The following is a 21,542-nucleotide window of genomic DNA, read 5'->3' on the forward strand; positions in this document are numbered from 1 at the left end:
GGGAGTCGCCTTAATCATGATGCGGAAATGAGTATAATTCAAACTAGTGATTAGTATTTAATTTGTATTCTTTTAATGACTTCGAGTTTATCACCAACTTATATTTAATATTAACAAATAATTTATTTATTTCCTAAATCAATTCATTTATTTGTATTTACCAACAACTCATCTAATAAACAAATAAAGTCATAATCAAATTTTATCGAATAAATCCCAAGGAATTTATCAAATAGTATTGTTTACTCACAGCTCTAATAAAACTAACCATGCTCGGTTTCTCAAATTGACAAGATTAGATTATTATTATTATTATTATTATTATTTTCTTCATTTAGAGATCAGTCATGTTCTCATGATACTGTTTAAACTCTAAACCAAAGCTCATTTTCAAACTAGATGGACAAGTATTAAAACTTGGGAGATAGGGTAGCCATATGTCCACCAGTCTCTTACCAAATGCTACCTATCAAATACCTACCTTTTGATTACCAACAACAATAACAACAAAAAACCCTACTTCTATTAAAGAAAGGGAGAGAATGAGAACAAAAATGAACCCAATAGAATAGTGGGTTGTTCATTGGGAATCCTCTCTAGTCTCTACATCGTCACATACACTTGATAAGAGTAATGCTACATACAGTAATAGAATACGTAAATATTGTGCAATCATTTTCAAAAAGAATGAGGTCTATTATTAAAAAATTAATTTTTTTATGTGAGTCTCGTATATATCTACTTTTTTCAAAAAGATTATATAGCGCTTACGCACTCTACGATTACAAATATCATTTCACTTGTTAATTATGACATATGTATACAAAAAAAAAAAAAAAAAAAAAAAAACCATCGTTGGTGTCTCGCATCATATGTTCATGTTGGAGTCCTCATTTATACTTTCTATCTATTCATTCAACAAGATTAGATTTTTCCTTATATGAGGTTTGGACTGTTGAAGTGAGTCATTAGAATGGAACACGTCGAGTTAAAAGTAGCATATGCATTAATTACAACGTATTTGAGGTGATAAAGATTCTATATTTTGTAATTTGTGTAACTCTCGCCGCCGAGGGTAATTACCGAAAAAACATATCGATTGTTTTTATTTATTTAATTAATTATTAAGAAAGTATTTTTAAATAAGTTTGTGATTTTTTTTAAATGTTTTAAGGGGTGTTTAAAAAAATTAAAAAAAGAAAAAGAAAATTACACTCCTTAGTACAAAAATTTGATAGGGCTCTCGGTGGCCCTAGCACTACCCATTAAATATAGTTGAGTCCATCTGCTGTTTTTATCTCTCTTAAAATGGTAACAAATATTTTAATTAAAAAATGATGCGAAATCTTAATTATTTTCATCCGTATATGTTTATAATTAAGGTTCTGCAATGCATGAATGTGATCAATGTTCAATCTAAGAGCATCTGCATTAGATTATGTAAATATAAATGTAAAATTTGTATAATATCACATCATTTTACATTTGCTATTCCACCAAAAAATTATTCACACATTGAATTATTCATCTATTAGTAAAAAAAAAAAAAAAAATATATTATCAATTTAATAATATATTTTTTTCAATTTTTTTCTAAATTAAGAGTTACATGAAAATATTATTGTTATACAATAGGAGACTTGGATAAAGAGAAGAAATTAATAAACTTGGAGTATACATCATAACTTGAGTAATTGGAAACTGTCTATAAACATTCATGATCCAACCAACATTCCACAATTCAACCCATCACAAAAATATAACCTACACTAATTCTACAAAGCCAATTCTGGAGCCTTCCACAATTCCAAATCTACTTGAGTAATTGGGAACTCATATGCACAAACATTCATGACATATTCTGCCCATCACAAAAATATGTCCATCACAAAAAATAAAGACAATACCCAATCACAAAATTAAAAGTGAGTTAATCACATCTGGTCACATAGTTGCTGTCCAGCCACATGTATTTTCATTACATATAGCTAGACGACCACTAAAATCGGACAAAGTATACATTAAATATATATTACTGTAAATTACAACGTCGAAATAGGCTAGACAAATACACACCTCTAAAAGATGTGAATGGATCCTCAAATGGTGATATGATTGCAGACTTATTCATTAAAACTTCATAAATTTCATCCTAAAGACGTTCGAAATAAACTAATACTTTGCATTCATGCCAGCAAGATCTAATTGCATTATTTTAGCTTCAAAATTATTCTTCTCAAGTGTAAAGTGTTCACTTCTATCCTGCTCTACCTTGCTGACTACTCTTCTCTCTACCATAGATATATTTCTGTCATTTGTCGTGCGAGTTAAGACATGGTTAAATTCAACATCATATACTTCTTTAGACTGTCTTTCTTTCTTTTTCTTTCTCAGCCTTCTTGCCTGGAGGTCTCTCATGGATGACCTTGAAGTTGTCATCCAAAATATCGTCTCCGTCTAGAGTTAATCTAGCAGGTGATTTTCTCCTCGTTGACAATGTTAACTGATGTTGTTGTCATTTTGGTTGGTGTCTCAATAGACACCAACAATGCTCTAAGGTAAAACTTGCCTTCTCAATCTTTGTGTACATAATTTTCGCATTTTCAATCTTAAATGAACAAAGTGATAAAGCTAATATGTCAATAAGCCCAAACATATAAAAAAACTAAAGGAGAAATAAAATTAATACCTTATCCAGCTCCACGATACCACTCGGATATAAAGACTATACTAGCACAAAACTTATTTGTACATTTTTGTTTGATATCGATTGGTCAATGATGCAATCGAGCGTTCAAAAGTGTTTGGTTTTTTATACTCATTATAGTATTCATAAATTCTTTGTCATATTTGTGCGGAGTTTTGGTTAGTCTCTCATATAGCATCAAGGCTAATGTTTAGCTAAGCTGAAACAAGGAGATTATCCTCCTCTGTGATAAAAGACACACATCGTTGAGATTTTTTAGTATGTGATCTTTGTTCACCTTCAGCTTGTGATGGTTAGATCATCATATTATCATGTATACTATTAAATGGGATGTTGCCTTTCCCTTGTCCACCACTTTGCAAGAAAGTAGTCCACCACTTTGTAAGGAAGTGGTGAATAAGAGATCCGTATCAAATGAAGGCTCCATCATTGAATAATTTAAAGTTAATCATAAAACTTGAATTCGTAGGACCCAATCAATATTAATAATTAAATCGTTTATGAAGCTAATAAGATAGGGTAAGAAGAGTTCATGAACTCCATAGAAAGGCATGTGGAAGCCACAACGCTTAGAGAAGCAAATCCATGATATTTTTAAATGCAAAAACAAAGTAATCTTGGTCAGTTATGACAAACAAGCAATAATCTAGACTTAAAAGTACAAAGTGAAACAAGGGCACTAGTATAAGTAAAAGTAATGGGTGTAACCAGCCTTTTTATTAAATGGATCCGCCTTAACCCATATGAAAGTTCAACACAGGGTAATGCTCACCCTTTTGCCCTAGCATCAAGGCACTAAACATGAACTTAAATAGAAGGCTAGCAAAGCCAACATGTAATATAAGTGTGCCATCATATAGAGTTTGCTTTTCCAGCTACAATTTCAATGACCAAGTCTTTTGCAAGTTTACCTCGATATTGTAATATAATGCAAAGAGAAGCAAATACTAGTTTCTTTATAATAAGAAGCAAAGTATATGATTTCCTTTCAGTCCAAGTCTAATAACAAGCATGGCTAATGACTACATTTAAATGCCCAACTGTGAAAGATCTTCAATGAATAAAATGAGGGTAGTGGTACCTAAAATGATATCAACATCTTTCCAAGTCAGCGGGAGAGAAACAGTAGGAAATTTGTTCTTTTTACAGTAAATCCTAAATAACAAAATAAGTGGGTCTAACTACTCAAAAGCACCCAAAAGAATTATCTGCAGTCCAGTTTCGAGTACATTCACCTAAAAATAGCACATGTACCCATACCATATCAAGCACATGCAAGGTAATACAACTATAATAGAAACTATAAAATGTATTTTTTTTTCTCGGACGTTGATGGATTTTTGTAGATGTGTTACAACAGTGAGAAAACCTGAGTTCCCAAATTCCACAAATGAAGTGTTAGACGAAGCTCTGTCTAGGAGGGGATAAAAAAAAAAAAAAAAAAAGTGATTTCTTAGACACAAGAGGGATCGAAAAGGCAGTGATTTTATAAAGATGGAGAAATGGAAGAAACCCTAACAAAAAAGAACAAGGGAGAAATGGAGGGAAATACCACGAGAGTAAAAAATGAAAACTTAGAGCCCGTTTGTTTTCAGAGATGAGATGAGATGAGATGATATTAAAGTTAAAAAGTTGAATAAAATAATGTTAGAATATATTTTTTAATATTATTTTTGTTTTAGGATTTGAAAAAGTTAAATTTTTTATTTTATTTTTTGTAGAGATTTGAGAAATTTGTAATGATGAAGTGAGATGAGATGAGATGTTTTTCGAAAACAAATAAGGCCTTAGTTTGGGAGAAGGAGAATCGAGGAAGAGAGAAAGTATTTTTTATTCACTTTGGTCAAGCTACAGTAAAAACAAATATGACCCCAACCCCAAATTACTGTTGCAAAAAGTCATCTTCTTTTGAAGTCGCATAATCTAGTATAGACTATATTTAGGTTTTATTAGCCAAACTCCTCATTGAATTTGCATTTGCAGAACTCAATATAGATACTCTAATCAACCATGTATCATTATTGCCAAGCTGTATTTGTTGGGCACTAACCAGCCTTTTCTACTTGCTAAGCAGTAAGCCCCATGCCACATCTTATGAGGAAGTTGCAATCTTGGGCGATGAATATTGTGGAGCTTTCTTTTTATCATTTTGGATGAATAATTTATTTTGAAAATTATATTCATCATTTTTGTATCATACATAATATTTTTTTCTTTATTAAATATATAGTGTATGGACGATGAGCAGAATAAATCAGTTAGTTTAGAAATAATAAAAAATAAATAAAAATAAGTATAATGTATAGTGAAGTCAATTACTTTAGAAAGAATAAAAAAAGAAAAAAGAAAAAGAAAACTATAATGTACAGTGTATGAGATGATGAGGAGAAAGCCCTTCTTTTATAGCACTTCTAATGGATTCTTTATCTTATCCTTTAAAATATATTACCAAAACTCACTTTTTCTATTTTACATATTGATTTTTATAATATGTCATTCATCAGCTTATCTATTTTTTCTCTATATCGTTTAAGTATTCTTTTTTATTCTTTTTAAATATTTCATTTCTACCAATATATTTACAATATCCATATATTTTTTTATATTTGCAATTTATTTTTATATACAATATAAAATAATTCAGTCCTATACACATAAAACAAAAATATATAAGCCAAATAAAAATTTAAAATAAAATCAAATATGAAAAAATTGGTTTAAAAATAATTCCAAGATATTTTTTAGAAGAAAATGAAATATATGTGTTTTAAATAATGAACAATAAAAAGAATTTAATTATATGATAAAAATCAAAATAAATAAAAATGAGGGAGTAAATGAAACATCAACAATAAAAAATTTTTACAGGATAAACAGTATCCACTACATGTAATGAGGAACTATAGCTAAATGTATTTTATAATTTATTTTACATAATTGAATAGAGTTTCTTTTTAGAATAATTTTTCAAATTATTTACATTTTTTTTATAATACAAAAGTAATTGGAGTGCTCTTAGCGGATTCAAATTATCTCTTCTTCTTTCAGTTTCAAAAAAAAAGAAAAATTCTTCTTCGGACCCTCCTTCGTTTCTTCGACTCTGCTCACTGGTAACGCCCTAGCATCCCTCCTCCGCACGTCAGCCACCGGCCTGCAGCTTACATCCCGAAGTCCCAATTCTCGCCGCTCGAAGCCTCACGGCGAAGGTAAAAACCTCCTCCTTGGTATTGCTGCTTCTGCATTCCATAATGTTTGGTGAGATCTCCTTGAGAAAGGGAGTTTCTTTTTGCTCTGTTTGATCTCATCTCATATGATGTCTTGTCTAAACCTAATTCCTTAAAATCCTTCCAAAATCCCTCTGTTTTTGTTTCAATTAGAGCTGATTAAACTATGCGGCATAATCAACTACGGTTAATTTGGTCACTTTTATTCGTGGAGCCCAACCAAAGTCATTCGGACTCTGAACCAGTTTAGTTTCACAATGTTGGATTTTCCCCATATCTTCCAATAAATTCATCTACTCGCTTGATTTGAACTTTTCTGTACAGTTTGATCAAACAAAACCTAGCATTGAATTGAAGTCAAAAGCTACTCAAATCTTTTTAAGTCCCGGTTGTCATGGATCCGGATGCCGCACGGACGGCTAGGGAGTCACTGGACCTGGCATTTCATATGTCGAACCTTCTTGACACGGGGCTCGACCGCCATACCCTCTCCGTCCTCATTGCTCTCTGCGACCTGGGTCTCAACCCTGAGGCACTCGCTGCCCTCGTCAAGGAACTCCGAAGAGAGCCCCACGCCTCTTCCCTGCCCGCAACATCTACTGCTCCACCTTCTCTTTCCTGATATGGTTTGTTCGTGGTATTTATCCTTGCTTCTTACTACCATGATAGCATTTTTAATCGTTATGATATGCTAACTCGATTGTGAACATAGCTGTCCTCAGTTTCAAATTAAAATGATGTGGATTCTCGTGTGTGTGCTGCAACTGGTTGTTAAAGTGCCTAGTGAATAAGCAAACGGTCTTGGAGGTTGTCCGGAAGCCTAGGAAGACACATACTACAAATTACTTCGTTTATATTTCTATTATCTAGCCTTTCTATTTGGAAGTGCACATTCTTCATATCAGATTGTTGAGGCTGCGCCTGCTTCAACCCATAGATACTCCCTGCTAACTCATGTCTTAACTCGTAAAATATGTTCATTCAGTGGATGGTTATTCACAGATTGATAATTGTGTAATGCTAATTATAAAAAAGAAAGAAGTATATATCAAAATTGTCAATGAATTAAAAAAAAAAAAAAAAAAAAGGTATTTGAAAGCCTTTATTTCAGTTGATTAAAATTCTAAGTTTTACCAAAATTTGATTAATCTAAAGTAAATAACCTACATTTGTAAAATACTCTTTGGTGAAAAAGATTTACAAAAATAATATGCTTACAAGTCTGCAGTCTCATATTTGGGATTTTGTGGAATTGACATTGTTGCAGTAAGATTTCAAAATTTTATGCAGTAGCACTCTTTACTTATTCAAGGGCTTTAAGGTCAAAAGATCAAAGCCATGTATAATTGGGCTTCCTGCAATTAAGGCTTGTTCTATGCAAAGCTAATACCTGGATGACTCCAGTCAAACAGAAAACCTAGAATAACAGGTGCTTTCTATAATCTTCTGCAAGTATTATGACAATCACTACCATTATAAGGTCTATTATTGCTGCATTTTGAACATATTGTGAGAACAAGATGGAGGGTGAAATGGTGGATCTGAAAATCCTTGGTTTTGTAAAGATCCTCTGATACTAGGGAACAATGTTTTTCCCATCTGCAGTTTCACAGTCTTTCCTTCGGTATGTTACACATGCATCAGTAGATCTTGACTCATGACCATCATCTTTGTGAGAGGAGGAATTATCATTTTAGCTAGAGCTTATTGACTCTTCCCTTTGGCATGACATGTTGACATTGTCTTCTACTATATCTGAATTTTTGTTATAGAATGATTTTGGTGACTGTCACCTATAAAGCCTGCGACTAAATTGTGGTATGGTTTTCACCCAGGTCCCACTTGGATGTCAAAAGTTAAAAGCTAAACTTTGGATGGAAAATGCAGTCTTCCTTTATGTCTAGTAAGTTCAGTTCGAATATGCCGAGGCCATGCGTGATTATTATTCATGGAAGTAGAATTAGAGCATCTACACGTCAGTTGGAAGTTTCAGGTTGTTGGTTTTTATTCGAAGTATGCATCCACTTGTGGTGGGCATGATAGCAACTATTCTTGGGACTTGTCATTGGGGTCGTCTGGCGTTTGAATGATTTTGTGAAACTCTTGGCAGTTAATTCTTGGCTTGTGGAAGTGTTCACGATTATAACTGTTCTTGGCACTTATTATTGGGTTAGCTCATCACTCTTGAGATCTAGTCAGTCAAATTCTTAGCTCATGAAAGAAATGCTGGTGAGATAATAGAGCTCTTATGGGCCAAAAATTATATGATAGTTTTATAGAAAAATATTGGCAAAAGATTCAAATTCCAGTGCACCCCTAGGTATTGCTATCACTAAAAGTCCCATAAGTTTAGAAGATTAAAAATAAGGCATGCACATGATATGAACTTGTGATCTTAATCATGGAATATTTTAAAAATTGAGGAATGCTTTTTTTTTTTTTTTTTTTTTCTTGGATTGTTGTCCTTTGAGAAATTGGATAAATAAATAGGTGGATAGTCCAATTGGATGGAGAGAGTAGATTAGTTTATGTTTTTGTAGGTGGATTCTTCAGAATTGATGAATTTACAGGGAGGGGAGTTATAGAGCCTGATTTAGAATCGAGGCAACTAGCCTTAACTCTTCACGTTATTTATATGTTTGTTGGCAGAGTCGATTGCGTGGAAATGTATGAAAATGTATTAAAAACCATACATGAAATGTGAAGCTATCACAAAACAATATTGTCGTAGTAAGCAGTCACAGATCATTGTCAGCAGGTGAAGACATTGATGACTAGAAAACGAAGAGAATCTTCATTATACTGAAAAAGTATCGCTTGGTTTCTGTCAATTTTTTCGTTGTTTTTAAGTTTTCGTTTAAATTGCTATGCTAGAAATTAATTACAGATTATCCAATTAAACAAAATGAGCAGAGATGATGCGTTTAATTTCTGGAAGGAAATTACATTGCGGGGTTCAGTTCAATATTGAGATTGGGTTGATTGACTTTGTCAGAGAAAGCAGCAGATTTTATTTATTTATTTATTTTTCAAGGAGAATTTTATAGTTATCTTCTGCCTTGATCGAGGAAGCAGATCATGCATGGATAATTGAATGGCTGCTTGCATTATTAGTTATTTACCAAACATCTTTGCATTATAATAATTGTTTGATATTTTCCCTGAAAAATAATGGAGGGCCCTAACTCCACCTCGCCAACGACGCTAGCGTTCAGCCAAAAATTGTGTGTGGAAATTGATGTTTTACAGAGTGTACGTAAGCTATTGACGTTTCTTTATGTTTATGATAGTTTGAGTCTATAAAAGAGGCTAAGGAAATGAAAATCGAAATCGCCTCAAGAAAAGACATTAAGGCAGGTTTGAGGGATGGGATGAGACACAAAATTCTCATCCTATCTCATCTTATCATTATATATTTTTCAAATCTTCATATAAAATATAATAAACAATTCAACTTTTTCAAATCTCAATTCACCTTTTTCAAATCTTAATACAATAATAATATTAAAACATAATATTTTAAACTCTCAAACAAAACACAAAATTCTCATCTCACCCCCCAAACCTGTCCTAAACCATTGACTCCAAAACCACCACTAAGAATCTTTAGTTGCGGTTTGGATAGGAAATTTGAGATGAGATGAGTTGAGATGAAAGTTAAAAGTTAAATAAAATATTGTTAAAATATTATGTTTTAATATTATTATTGTCTTAAGATTTGAAACAATTGAATTATTTATTATATTTTATATGAAAATTTAAGAAAGTTATAATAATGAGATGAAATAAAATAAGATGAGATACTTTTTGCATCCAAACAGTAGGGACCTCCACGGTTTCATTTACCCCTCAAATCAAAATTGTAACATCACTAGTCAAGTCTCCGAAAGACAATTGAAATCCTCTCTAATCTCTTGATTAAGTTGCTAATGCGTGCTTCACACAATTAAAAAATTACAAATGAGCAACATTAAATTCATAGGATTCTTTCACGGGTAATGTTATATATAGTCATAGAGTGTGTGACTACTATATAATTGTTTTGAAAAAGAGAGATTTATTATTAAAAAATTATTATTTTTTTCTGTAGATCTTGTATTTATTCACTATTTTCAAAATGATTACGCGGTGCTTGCATACATTATAATTGTAAATATCATTTTTCATCACATAATATGTCAATTTGATTATATAATTACAGAGGATATGAATTTGTGCTGATCATATTAGGCTTATAACCTAATCCAACTCATTGCATTTACTTGTGATAGAACTATCATATGTAGCCGTTTCACAAGCTCGTGGACCGATCGATAATAATCTATCTGCATATAATTTCTCCAAAGATGGCTAGTCTCACGCCCAACATTAGTGGTGGTGCAATTGGGCATGAGTGACTAGATTGCGTTTAGATGTTGAAGTGAGTTGAATTGAATTGAGTTGAGATAATAAAATATTGTTAGAATATTATTTTTTAATATTATTATTATTTTGAGATTTGAAAAAGTTGAATTATTTATTATATTTTGTGTTGAAATTTAAAAAAATTATAATGATGAATTAAAATGAATTAAAATGAACTAATTATCCAAATGAAGTGTAAACACATGGAGGTGTTTTTTGAAGAGGTTGCAATAGAATTAAAGGAGATCTAGTTAGAACCTAAGATAATGAAAAAAGCGTAAATTTTGCCATGCGAAAGGTGATCAAGTTCAATGGCGACCAAAATTTTTCCGAGGCTTTTTTCTAACAAGCTAATTCATTTGGGACTTTGCAAATCCTCTTTTTTTTTTCGAGTAATATTAGAGATAAGTCCTAAATGTATAAACATTGTACAAGTTTTTTGTAGAAGAGTACTGCTACGTTGCCTCTTAGTGCATTTTTTTTTTTATTTTATGTTAAAAAACACACAAATACATTAATGATAACTTTTTTAAACATTCAAAGTTTCAAACATAAGAAATCAAAATGCACCAGAGACAACTTAGCATTTTCCTTAGTAAAAAAAGTGAGTTCCTTTATAAAAAAGAGTAAATTTTTCATACTTTTTCGCGCAGATGACTCTACTTTTTATAAAAGTCACATGCGAGAATTGGACATTTTGAGTTTATATATATCATTTCTTTTAGTATTTTTTATTTTTATTTTTAATTTTTGTTGAGTCTCCAGCGGTGCTAGGAGCCTAGGAGAGAATTCATGCTTATAATTGTAGAAATTAGTGTAGAAAAGAGAGCAATCAACTTTCCATGTCTCTTAATCAGAAGAAGGGATAGTTTCTCACAAAGTACAGTCCCACAACTCCCAACTTTTTTTCTTCGTCTTTTTCAAGTCATAGATATATTTTTTCTTTCACAACACGTGCACTGATTACACCCTTCACATCTTACTTCTAATTTCGTAATTTTGTACGTCAAAATCTCTCTCTCTCTCTCTCTCTCTTCGTGCCTCTGAACGACCAAAGCTCCGGAATTCCCTATCGGTGAAAGTTATTGAAGCGTAAAAAGAACATCGGCAGCGTACGTCTCTCTCTTTTGTTGGACAAATTAATATTTCATTTACTAAAATTAAACAGAGTAAGTACGTACAGCAGGTTTAGTGGACTGGTGGCCGGTGGGAGAGTATCAATGTCAATTAAATATATTTATACGAGAGATATTACTTATCATTTCACTTCATATATTTTAAAATTATTTTTATTATTTTTTATTTTATTTTATTCTTATTAAACTAATTAAATTATTATATTTATTATCCATACACCACATATTTATTATAAAAAAAATAAAAATAAAAAAATATAATATGTAGTGTGTGAAGAATATAAGTACAATTATTCTATTTATATATATATAAATTTTACTACTCGTCATCCTCACACACCACACTTATTTTTATTTTTTTTGTTTTATTCTTCTTAATCCGATTGAGTTTTCGATTCATCATCCATACATCACATATTTGGTAAGAGAAAAAAATAAAAATAAAAATAAAATAAAAAATTATATGTGGTGTATAGTATAAGAATTATGAGTATAATTTTTCTATATATATATATGAGTAATGCTAAGTAGAGTTGTAGAATGTGTAAGTGTTGCGCAATCATTTTGAAAAAGAAAGAAGTTCATTATTAAATATTTAATTTTTTTATACATAGGTATCATATTTATTCACTTTTTTCAAATAGATTATACGAAATTTACACACTTACGACTGTAAATATTATTTATATTTATATATATACACGTGTCACAAATATACATTTTCCATCTATTTCTAACTTCTTACAAGGCTTATCATAGGATGAATAATCAAAGTCCGACCAGAATTGGTTTTTATGGTACTTTTGGTTGATGTCATTACGCAGGGTTTTCAAACTTTGCCTCTACAACTTTGTTTATCGTTAGAGTAATGATACATATCCCTTTATTCTTTTTCATCGTCATTCTCCTGTTATTCTATTATGCAGTATTAATTAATTGAAGACTATTTAATATATTCAATTGATAGATCAATTATTTGATATCATATGATGTGACATTGAGAAAATAATGATAAAATAGATGATAAATAATACTTTTCTATGAATTAAGATATCATTTTTCTAGATAAAATAATATAGTAGAAAAACTAGAGATATGATTTTTAATACTCGAGAATTATTATTATTATTTGCATTTTCTGGAAAATTGTACATATGAATAGGGATGATACATACATGATGCACCGATTAAACCCCTAATATGGAAAATGCCTATTTGTTTTCCTTTTGTGTTAAAAATACTAATTTCATTATAATATTTAAAGAAATAAAAGATGGGGTTAGAAAACTCTACTATCATCCCAAAATATTTAGATCTTAGATCTAATTCTTGAATAGTCTAATCAATATTAAAATAAAAAATTAAAGAAAGAACAAGTTTAGACTAGGAGTAATTGTGGTCCCATTTTCTTTTTAATGTGATGAAGGTTTACTGTATCTATAAATGATGACTATATAAATAAAAGAGAAGTATTATCTCTACACGTTTCTTATACAAAAAATTTAATATAATATTTTAATATCTATTTTACAATTAAAAAAAATTCTACAATTTGATATGCGTTGTAAACTTTCTTATATAAAATTTTTGTAAATAAAGTATTTTTCATAATAAAACAATAGCGTACAAAAGAAAAATTTTACTCAGCAGTTTTACACCACACATGTTGGGAAAAAAAAAAAAGAATTCTTCTACTTAACACATGTGTGTGGTGTAGGGCACTAAGAGTGCTGAGTAAGATAACTCTTTAAAAAAAATAAAAATAAAAATTATAAACTGTTATGACTTGATGAGACATCATATCTATTTCACAATAAAAAATTACAATTTGACATCCTATATCAAATAAGGTGAGATTATAAATTTAGGATTTTCTTTTTAGATTTTACATCAAACATTTATGTCAATAAAATTAAAGTAATGTTAGAGAGAAGTTACTGTAGTAGTGTACACTTTACATTCATTACATAATTACTTTTAATTCTTTACTTTTTTATTTTAGACTTAAAAGATGTATGATTTAGATGATGCTACATTATACATACAAAATAATTACTTCACTTCTAACTATATTTATTTATAAAATTACACCCATTTTAAATGTGCCGAGAAAGATGAAAGGTACTACCTAGTTCCTGCTGCTCACTGCCTTTAGAAAGAAGATTATGCGCTGCAGTCTTTTGTAACGTCATATTTTATATATATATATATATATATGTTCTCGTATTCTACAGCCTAGACAGGCTACAACACACGCAACAGGAGTTCATACGCCAGCCGTTTTGTTCTGCTGCTCACACCCCTCATCTTGTTCTAGTTGTGTACATCAAAATCCCACCTTTATTTTTGCCGAGTTCGCTTGCTGCTGCAGATGCATGTATCAAAGCTCGAACATATTTAGTAGTTTGTGAAAGAACGAGAGTTTATTGAACCTGGGCACCGTTTGTTTACATAGAAATTGCCGAATAGTATTCCTCTAATTTACTTTCTCTCTCTAAACCCGCCTTTCGATTTGCATTCAAACAAAACGAACCAACACGCCGATAGTACGATACTTCTTTCATAACTCTCTCTCTCTCCGTGACCCACCCTCTCGCTTTTCTCTCTGAACCCACCGCCATAACCCTAAGGCTGTGTCGTTGCCATGGAAGACGAAGACCCAGTAACACTTTTCTTGAGTCTTGATAACTGGCAAGAACCTCAGCCGGACCCAGACGACCTTTTACTCTCCCATGATTCGCAGTCCCAATCTTCCACCGAAACCTACATGGTCGGCTTCGTAATCGCCAATATAGTGGGAATCCAATACTACTCCGGCACCATCACTGGCCGCGAGATGGTGGGTCTTGTCCGCGAGTCCCTCAACCCCTACGACTCTAATGCCATCAAGGTCCTCAACACCCGCTCCGTCCAAGTCGGCCACATCGAGCGCTCCGTCGCCGCCGTTCTATCGCCCATGATAGACTCTCGTATGATTATTGTCGAAGCCATCGTGCCTAATACTCGTGCGGCTGGTAATAGGCACAGGATTCCTTGTCAAATTCATATATTCTCCAGAGTTGAGGCGATCGAAACCGTTAAATCGTCGATTTCGCGTGGTGGGTTGCACTTGATTTCTGATTCCGACGCGTCGTTTACACTATCCGAGGCCATGGTGGTGAAGGAGAAGAAGAAGGATGGGAATGAATTCAAGAGTGTAGATGAGATTTTCAAGCTTGTTGATGAGAATGTGAACAAGAAGGGTGCGCTGGAAGCGTTGGAACCGCCTAAAGACGTGATTAAATCGGAGCTCTTTGTGCATCAGAAGGAGGGGCTGGGGTGGTTGATTCATAGGGAGAATTCTGATGAATTACCACCCTTTTGGGAGGAGAAAGACGGGTCTTATGTGAATGTTTTGACCAACTACCATACTGTTATGCGGCCGGAGCCTTTGCGAGGTGGGATTTTTGCAGACGACATGGGGTTGGGTAAGACTCTAACTTTGCTATCTTTGATTGCTTTTGATAAATGTGGTAGTACCCCTGCTTCTGCATTTCATAGTGCTAGTGTAGATGTAGAAAACTTAGATGAAATGGGTGACGAGGATGCTGGTAATAAGGGTAAGAGGGGAAGAACTAGTAAGAAGAGTTGTGCTGGGTCGAGGAAAAAACGCAAAATTGATGAGGCGAGATTGGATGGCCATGTGAAAGGAAAGTCTGTTCGTCTTTGTGACAAGTCTTCCAGTGATTTTGAAAGCAAGACAACTCTGATTGTGTGCCCACCTTCCGTGTTTTCAACATGGGTAACTCAACTAGGAGAGCATACTAGACCTGGAAAGTTGAAGGTGTACATGTACTATGGGGATCGGACAAATGAGGTTGAGGAGCTCAAAACTTATGATATAGTGTTGACAACATATAGTACCTTGGCTACTGAACATCATTGGTCAAACTCCCCTATGAAGAAGGTTGAGTGGTGGAGAGTTATTTTAGATGAGGCACACTTGATAAAGAACGTGAATGCCAAACAAAGTCGAGCAGTCACCGATTTGATGGCTAAGCGGAGGTGGGTTGTTACAGGAACGCCAATTCAGAATGGCTCATTTGATTTGTTTTCTTTGATGGCATTCCTGAGGTTTGAGCCATTTTCAATTAAGAGTTATTGGCAAAGTTTGGTACAGCGTCCACTTGCTCAGGGAAACCAAAAAGGCCTTTCACGTCTGCAGGTAATATCATGTGACGGATATACTTATAAAAAAAAAAAAAATAGCATGTGACAGATTTTGTTCTTCTTGTGCGAAAAAGTAATGTTGATGTTATCTTATTGAATTTATGCATTATGAAATAACCACTTATCCCAAAAACTTAAACTGACGGGAAGAAATAAATTATATTATTTATTTTATATCTTAACACTCACCATCACGTGTAGTCTAGACTCTCCATATTTAATTAAATGGGGTAAAGTGTAGAGTCAGGGTTCGAACTCAGGATCTTTGCTATGATACCATGTGAAATCACCACTTATACCAAAAGTTTAAGCCGATGGGAAGAGGTAGGATTTATTATTTATTTTATATCTTAACATGCATGCTATGAAATTGGAAGGTTTCTATTATGTATGGCTAAATGCTTCAATTTTTCATGAACATTTTGTATAAATTATCTTTTGAGAACATATTTCACCAGATACTTTGTTACTTTGCACGGTCAAGCCATTGATTAGAATCAGAGTTGAGTCTATCTGCTTGAGGCTATTTACTAGAGCTGCCGGGTTTGCTCTAGCAACTGTAAGAAAGAAACTTAGCTAAGAGCCTAAGGGTCTAATCTGCTTTAAAAGAATCTTAGGGTCTGTTTGGATACCAATATTGTATTCTCAGATATTTTCTTTCCAAACATCACTCAAACACAAAAGCATTTTCTCTTTCAAATCTTCAACTTTTTCATCTAATCATTACAACTTTTCTAAACTCCCAAACAAAACACAAAAAACAATACAACTTTTTCAAATTTCAAAACAAAAATAATATTAAAAAATCATATTGAAACAATTTTTTAATATTTTTATTCAACATTTTCTCTCATTTCCCAAAACTCAATAAAACATCTTAACTCAAACTATTTTACTACTGTTTATAGGTATTTTGAGATATTCTAAGTATCCAAACAGGCCCTTAAAGCTGATCCATGCACCATTGATAGATTTGTTTTATTTTTATAAGTAAAAAGAAATCACCATTGGTAGATTTGTCTTATACCAGTGATGAATTTTTGTTATATTTTAGGATCTAGGATGTAATTTTTCTATTTAGGAAGCAGTATTTCATTAGCAGTACTATTGTGGCTTTAACACTTCATTTTTTCGAACTGTCTGCCTGTGAAAGGAAGATTGAAGACTTGTCAGTAATTTATATAAGAATATTTTCCCCCTTTTTTAGTGATTGATTTTATTTGAATGAGGGCCCAATCTAGCCAGATCACATCCTTTACCACCTGAATCAAGGCCCAGGGTTTCTTTCAAGCCTACCTCTGAGCAATAAATCAGGTCTTTATTAGAGTATGTCGATAAAATAGTAGACTTTCCGGGGTACAAGGCAGTAAGTTTTCTGAATGGTATAATCAAACTATAAGAGTTGTTATATCTAATAGTGTAAGGGTATTCTTGTTTGTAATCATGGTACATCACCATATGTATGCTGAAGTATATACTTATAAAAAAAAAAATGTATGCTGAACTATATAGCTGGTTACAGGTTCGCATGAGAGCAAATTAATTTCATAAGAAAGTAAATAACTGGAAGAGATCTAATTAATAAGTTTACGTTGGTACTGGGGATTAATAAGAAGAGTATTAGGTTTTACAAAAAGGTAATAAAAATTTTTTAAAGCTTCTATGGAGAATCCTCTTTTTTCCTCCCAAATTTTGTCCTGTTTCTGCCAATTGATTTTTATGCATAAAGGTTTTCTGATTTGAATTGGTAATAATGCATGTTGATGCACATATAGGTTTTAATGGCAACAATTTCTTTGCGAAGAACAAAAGAGAAGGGACTGATTGGGTTGCCACCAAAAACTATAGAGACTTGTTATGTGGAGCTTTCTAGAGAAGAACGTGAACTGTATGATAAGATGGAAGGGGAAGCTCAAAGTGTTTTCCGGGATTATGTTGATGCTGGTAGTCTAATGCGCAACTACTCAGCGGTGCTTAGTATACTCCTCCGACTTCGCCAGATATGTATTGATTTGGCCCTCTGCCCCTCTGATCTCAAAACACTACTTCCTTCCCACAGTATTGAAGGTATTGGTAAAGATGTAAATTAGTTCATCTTTTTAATTCCCTTTTTTTGAGATTACTGCAATTGCAATTGGTAAGATTCCATGGAACTCTTCTACTATTGTATAGGAGATTAGCTCTGCCTCTGCAGTCTTTTTATTGCCATCTCAAAACGTAATTTTGGCTAAGCTTGACTAGGCTTCAGTTGGCCACTCCATCCTAGATCAATTTGTGTTCTCATCCTAGATCCATGGAACTCTTATACTATTGTATAGGAGATTAGCTCTACCTCTGCAGTTTTTTATTGCCATCTCAAAACGTAAATTTGGCTAAGCTTGACTAGGCATCGGTTGGCCACTCCATCCTAGATCAATTTGTGTTCTCATCCTCTCTAGTCCACGTTTTCACATTTACTTCAGCTGGTGATTTTCTGTTCTCCTTTTCCCAATAGAGGAGGAACGTTTGTTGTTGATATATGTCTGGAGCTTGTAAAGTTATGCTGATGTAAGAGTCTGAAGAGAAGATGATGTTGTATTGCTTTCTTAATAATGCTATAACTAAGACCTAAAGAGCAAGTTTGTGAGTTGCATGCTCCTAAAGCAGCGTTTGGAAGGTTATTATAGACTGCTCTGCAAAGATTTTTGTGTACTTGGCCTAAGATTTAGGTTTAAATGTTACTAGCCTGGAGACGATGAAAGACAAAAAGAAAGGTCAACGGCCTGGAAGCATGAGAACTATCTAAAAACCTATTCCTAATAGAAAAATTATCATAACAAGAATGGACTGCATTAGAACTTGATGGAACATAAAAAATTTATTAAATATAAGCCATTGCTGTGTAAAATAATGTTAGAATATCATATTCCATACGGAGTTGCCATGCTGTTCGAAGTGATGGTTGCCATCTTCATATGAGTACTTTTAAAGACTGGGACTTATTATGTTGGCGGACTGGATGGCTTACAGACAGAACAGCAGCAAAAGAAGCCTTTCTTGGGTAAATAGTTGACAGTTGAGGAGAACATTGAAGATTAATGTTAGAAGGGAGTCAGAATCAGATGTTTATGGTTTTATTTGTCTTAGAAATTGAATCTTGAACTCTTTTGCTGTAGGAAACTGGGAACTAGGTTGCGGAAATTTTCTTTGTAGCAGTAATGGACTTTATGATGCTAAGTTAAGGTTTAAAGAGGATATAGGTTTGAAGAACCGTAGGGAATTTAGGGTTTCTAAAAGGGTTGAAAGAAGCAGAAAACCCCAAGTCTTGGGTGCCTGTTCTTGGGACCTGGGGTGTTGTTATAGTTGGGTTTAGAGGTTTGTTGAAGGTGGGATATGCTAGGATTTATTTTATAGGAATTGTCATAGTTGGCAAGGTTGCTGCTTGAGTTCAGCACTGTTATGCCTCAAACCTGCCCCCAGCCTCTCGCTTCATTTTATTCTTCTTCTGTATCGTCACTTGAATGAAGACATCTGATTGGCTCAGATGACCCAAGAATTTCACTATTTCGATTTTGCTAGTCCTTGGGAACAGCTTAGTGATGGATAATTAAGAATCAGACTTGGCCTTCGCACTAACCTTCCCTAGACATCACACCCAGGGTTTGGTTGGCATTTTTTCTCTTTGAACATGTGCTATAATCATTCAAATATTAGCTGCTGTTGCCAAATGTTTAAGAAGTCTGTGTTACTTGGAATTAGATGACTTTATTTTTCTAGTTTTCATTGACAATAACACTAGTGTATGATTGTCATGTAGTGTGAAACTGGGGTAGTCAGTGAGAGCGGTCTTTTAGTGGGAATCGTTCCCTTCAATTCTAACTCTTTTTTTAGTGGTTTATTTAATTTTTTCTAGAGATTTAGACTGTTGAGAGCTGTGATTATCTCATGAAGATTACAAAACATATTTTCTATGATTTTCTTCTTATGGTGTTTATTTTGCACTTACAACTCTCTATTTATATCACGAGCAGATGTATCCAATGACCCCGAGTTGCTGAAAAAGATGGTTGAGGTGCTACAAGATGGTGAAGATTTTGACTGTCCAATATGCATTTCACCACCAACTAATATTGTTATTACACGTTGTGCTCATGTTTATTGCCACGCGTGTATTTTGAGAACCCTTCATCACAAATCCTGCTGCCCTCTTTGTCGCCGTCCCTTGACACAGTCTGACCTGTTCACAGCCCCTCCAGAAGCTTCTGACAGTGATGACAGTCAAGTATCCTCTTCAAAAACAACCACATCTTCCAAAGTGTCTACTCTTTTAAAACTTCTTGTGGAATCGAGGGATCAAAACCCAGCTACAAAATCAGTAATATTTTCGCAGTTCCGTAAGATGTTGATCTTACTTGAAACACCACTAAAAGCTGCTGGTTTCAAGATTTTGCGCTTAGATGGATCTATGAATGCAAAGAAAAGGGCTCAGATAATTAAAGAATTTGGAGTCCCTGGAGAGGATGGGCCCACAGTATTACTTGCTAGTCTCAAGGCTTCAGGAACAGGTATTAACCTCACAGCTGCTTCTAGAGTCTACTTATTGGAGCCATGGTGGAATCCGGCAGTCGAGGATCAGGCAATGGATCGGGTCCACCGGATCGGGCAAGAGGAGAAAGTGAAGATTGTGAGGTTGATTGCTCGAAACAGCATCGAAGAGAGGATATTAGAGTTGCAAGAGAAGAAGAAGAAACTTGCAAGGGAAGCTTTTGGAGGTAGGGGGCCAAAGGATAGGAGGGAGATTGGTTTAGAAGATCTTCGTACCCTAATGTCTCTGTGAGCTCTCCTTTTTAACTCTTAGAATGTACATGTATGTGCACAAATATTACACTCCCAAGTGCACATGTACATATTTTGTACGCCCCTCCCTGCAAAATAGAAGTCATGCATGCTTCTGTATACACAGGCAAATCTAGCGTGGATACCGGATACACAAATCTTTAACATAGATCTACAGATTTTTTGGCCGGAGTTGCCGATGGTGGTTTTGACAAACTTTAGGTGCTAAGGAGAAATGGCGATCGGAAATTGCTAGTTTAAATTCTTTTTGGAATTATTTTTTTATAATCGCAGTATCACTACTGTTTCCACAAGGAATATATATATATATATATATATATATATATATATGTGAGATCATGGCAAGAACTTCCAACACTATGGTTTAAGCTTACTTTTTTAAGGGCAATGATAATTTTCCTTCATTGCCTTGTTCTTAGATCCTTTGGCAAGCGTAATTTTTTAAGTTGCATTTGTTAGTCTATTGCTGGTTTAATGAATCATTCATGACTTTGTTCCATAAACCTAGGTGAGAGAGACATACCAGCTGAACATGTACGTACGGCCTAGAGTAAGAATTTCAATTGTTTTCTCGAGAAACAATCACTTTCAACAGAGTAGGTTGTACTCTGCGGCAATCCTCTGCTCAAATGCAACCCTAGGCTTGAAACACAGCACACTTCTCGAATGGCCTTTGATACCAACCCTTTCATGATTATTCTTTTTCTTGCACCTTTTATTGGCGAAATGAGTAAAGTCTTGTGACTTAAATTACACAACATTGCTACAAGTGATGGTCTCAGTTGACTTGGTGATTAAACTGAAATAACAACTCTTTCACCATCGTTAATCTAACAATAATCTTAAATGAGTTCTTCTACTCAGCAGTCTTACACTACACATTGAATTATTTATTTATTTATTTATTTTTCTCAATAGATGTGTGCTGTATGGCTATTACATAAGATTTTTCAACTTAAATTATTACCTATCAAAATGGTCTTTAGGAACTAAAAAAAACAATCCCAACCATCAGTATCCAAACAA

At 33.5% G+C, this 21,542-nt stretch overlaps 2 protein-coding genes across 4 annotated transcripts; both read left to right on the top strand.

Annotated features, from left to right (window-relative positions):
• The first annotated feature begins 5,725 nt into the window (after positions 1-5,725).
• LOC121268454 (mitotic-spindle organizing protein 1B-like) lies at positions 5,726-8,119 on the top strand. Of its 3 annotated transcripts, XR_005941161.1 has the most exons (4): positions 5,726-5,913; positions 6,256-6,568; positions 7,244-7,360; positions 7,767-8,119. XR_005941161.1 is itself a non-coding variant. In XM_041172742.1 (3 exons), the coding sequence occupies exon 2, from the start codon at positions 6,326-6,328 to the stop codon at positions 6,551-6,553; it is 228 nt and encodes a 75-aa protein (XP_041028676.1). In that variant the 5' UTR covers positions 5,726-5,913; positions 6,256-6,325; the 3' UTR covers positions 6,554-6,568; positions 7,767-8,119. The 3 variants fall into 3 exon arrangements, 2 of the variants coding, with proteins under 2 accessions (XP_041028676.1, XP_041028677.1); XM_041172742.1 differs by lacking the exon at positions 7,244-7,360; XM_041172743.1 differs by lacking the exon at positions 7,244-7,360 and having other exon boundaries at positions 6,256-6,557.
• A 5,584-nt stretch (positions 8,120-13,703) lies between these two features.
• On the top strand, positions 13,704-20,760 carry LOC121267711 (putative SWI/SNF-related matrix-associated actin-dependent regulator of chromatin subfamily A member 3-like 1). Its single transcript, XM_041171724.1, has 3 exons — positions 13,704-15,675; positions 17,456-17,747; positions 19,691-20,760. The coding sequence occupies exons 1-3, from the start codon at positions 14,116-14,118 to the stop codon at positions 20,494-20,496; spliced, it is 2,658 nt and encodes an 885-aa protein (XP_041027658.1). The 5' UTR covers positions 13,704-14,115; the 3' UTR covers positions 20,497-20,760.
• Positions 20,761-21,542: the final 782 nt, after the last annotated feature.

Source organism: Juglans microcarpa x Juglans regia, chromosome 5S (genome assembly GCF_004785595.1).
Source record: "Juglans microcarpa x Juglans regia isolate MS1-56 chromosome 5S, Jm3101_v1.0, whole genome shotgun sequence".
Lineage (NCBI taxonomy): Eukaryota > Viridiplantae > Streptophyta > Magnoliopsida > Fagales > Juglandaceae > Juglans > Juglans microcarpa x Juglans regia.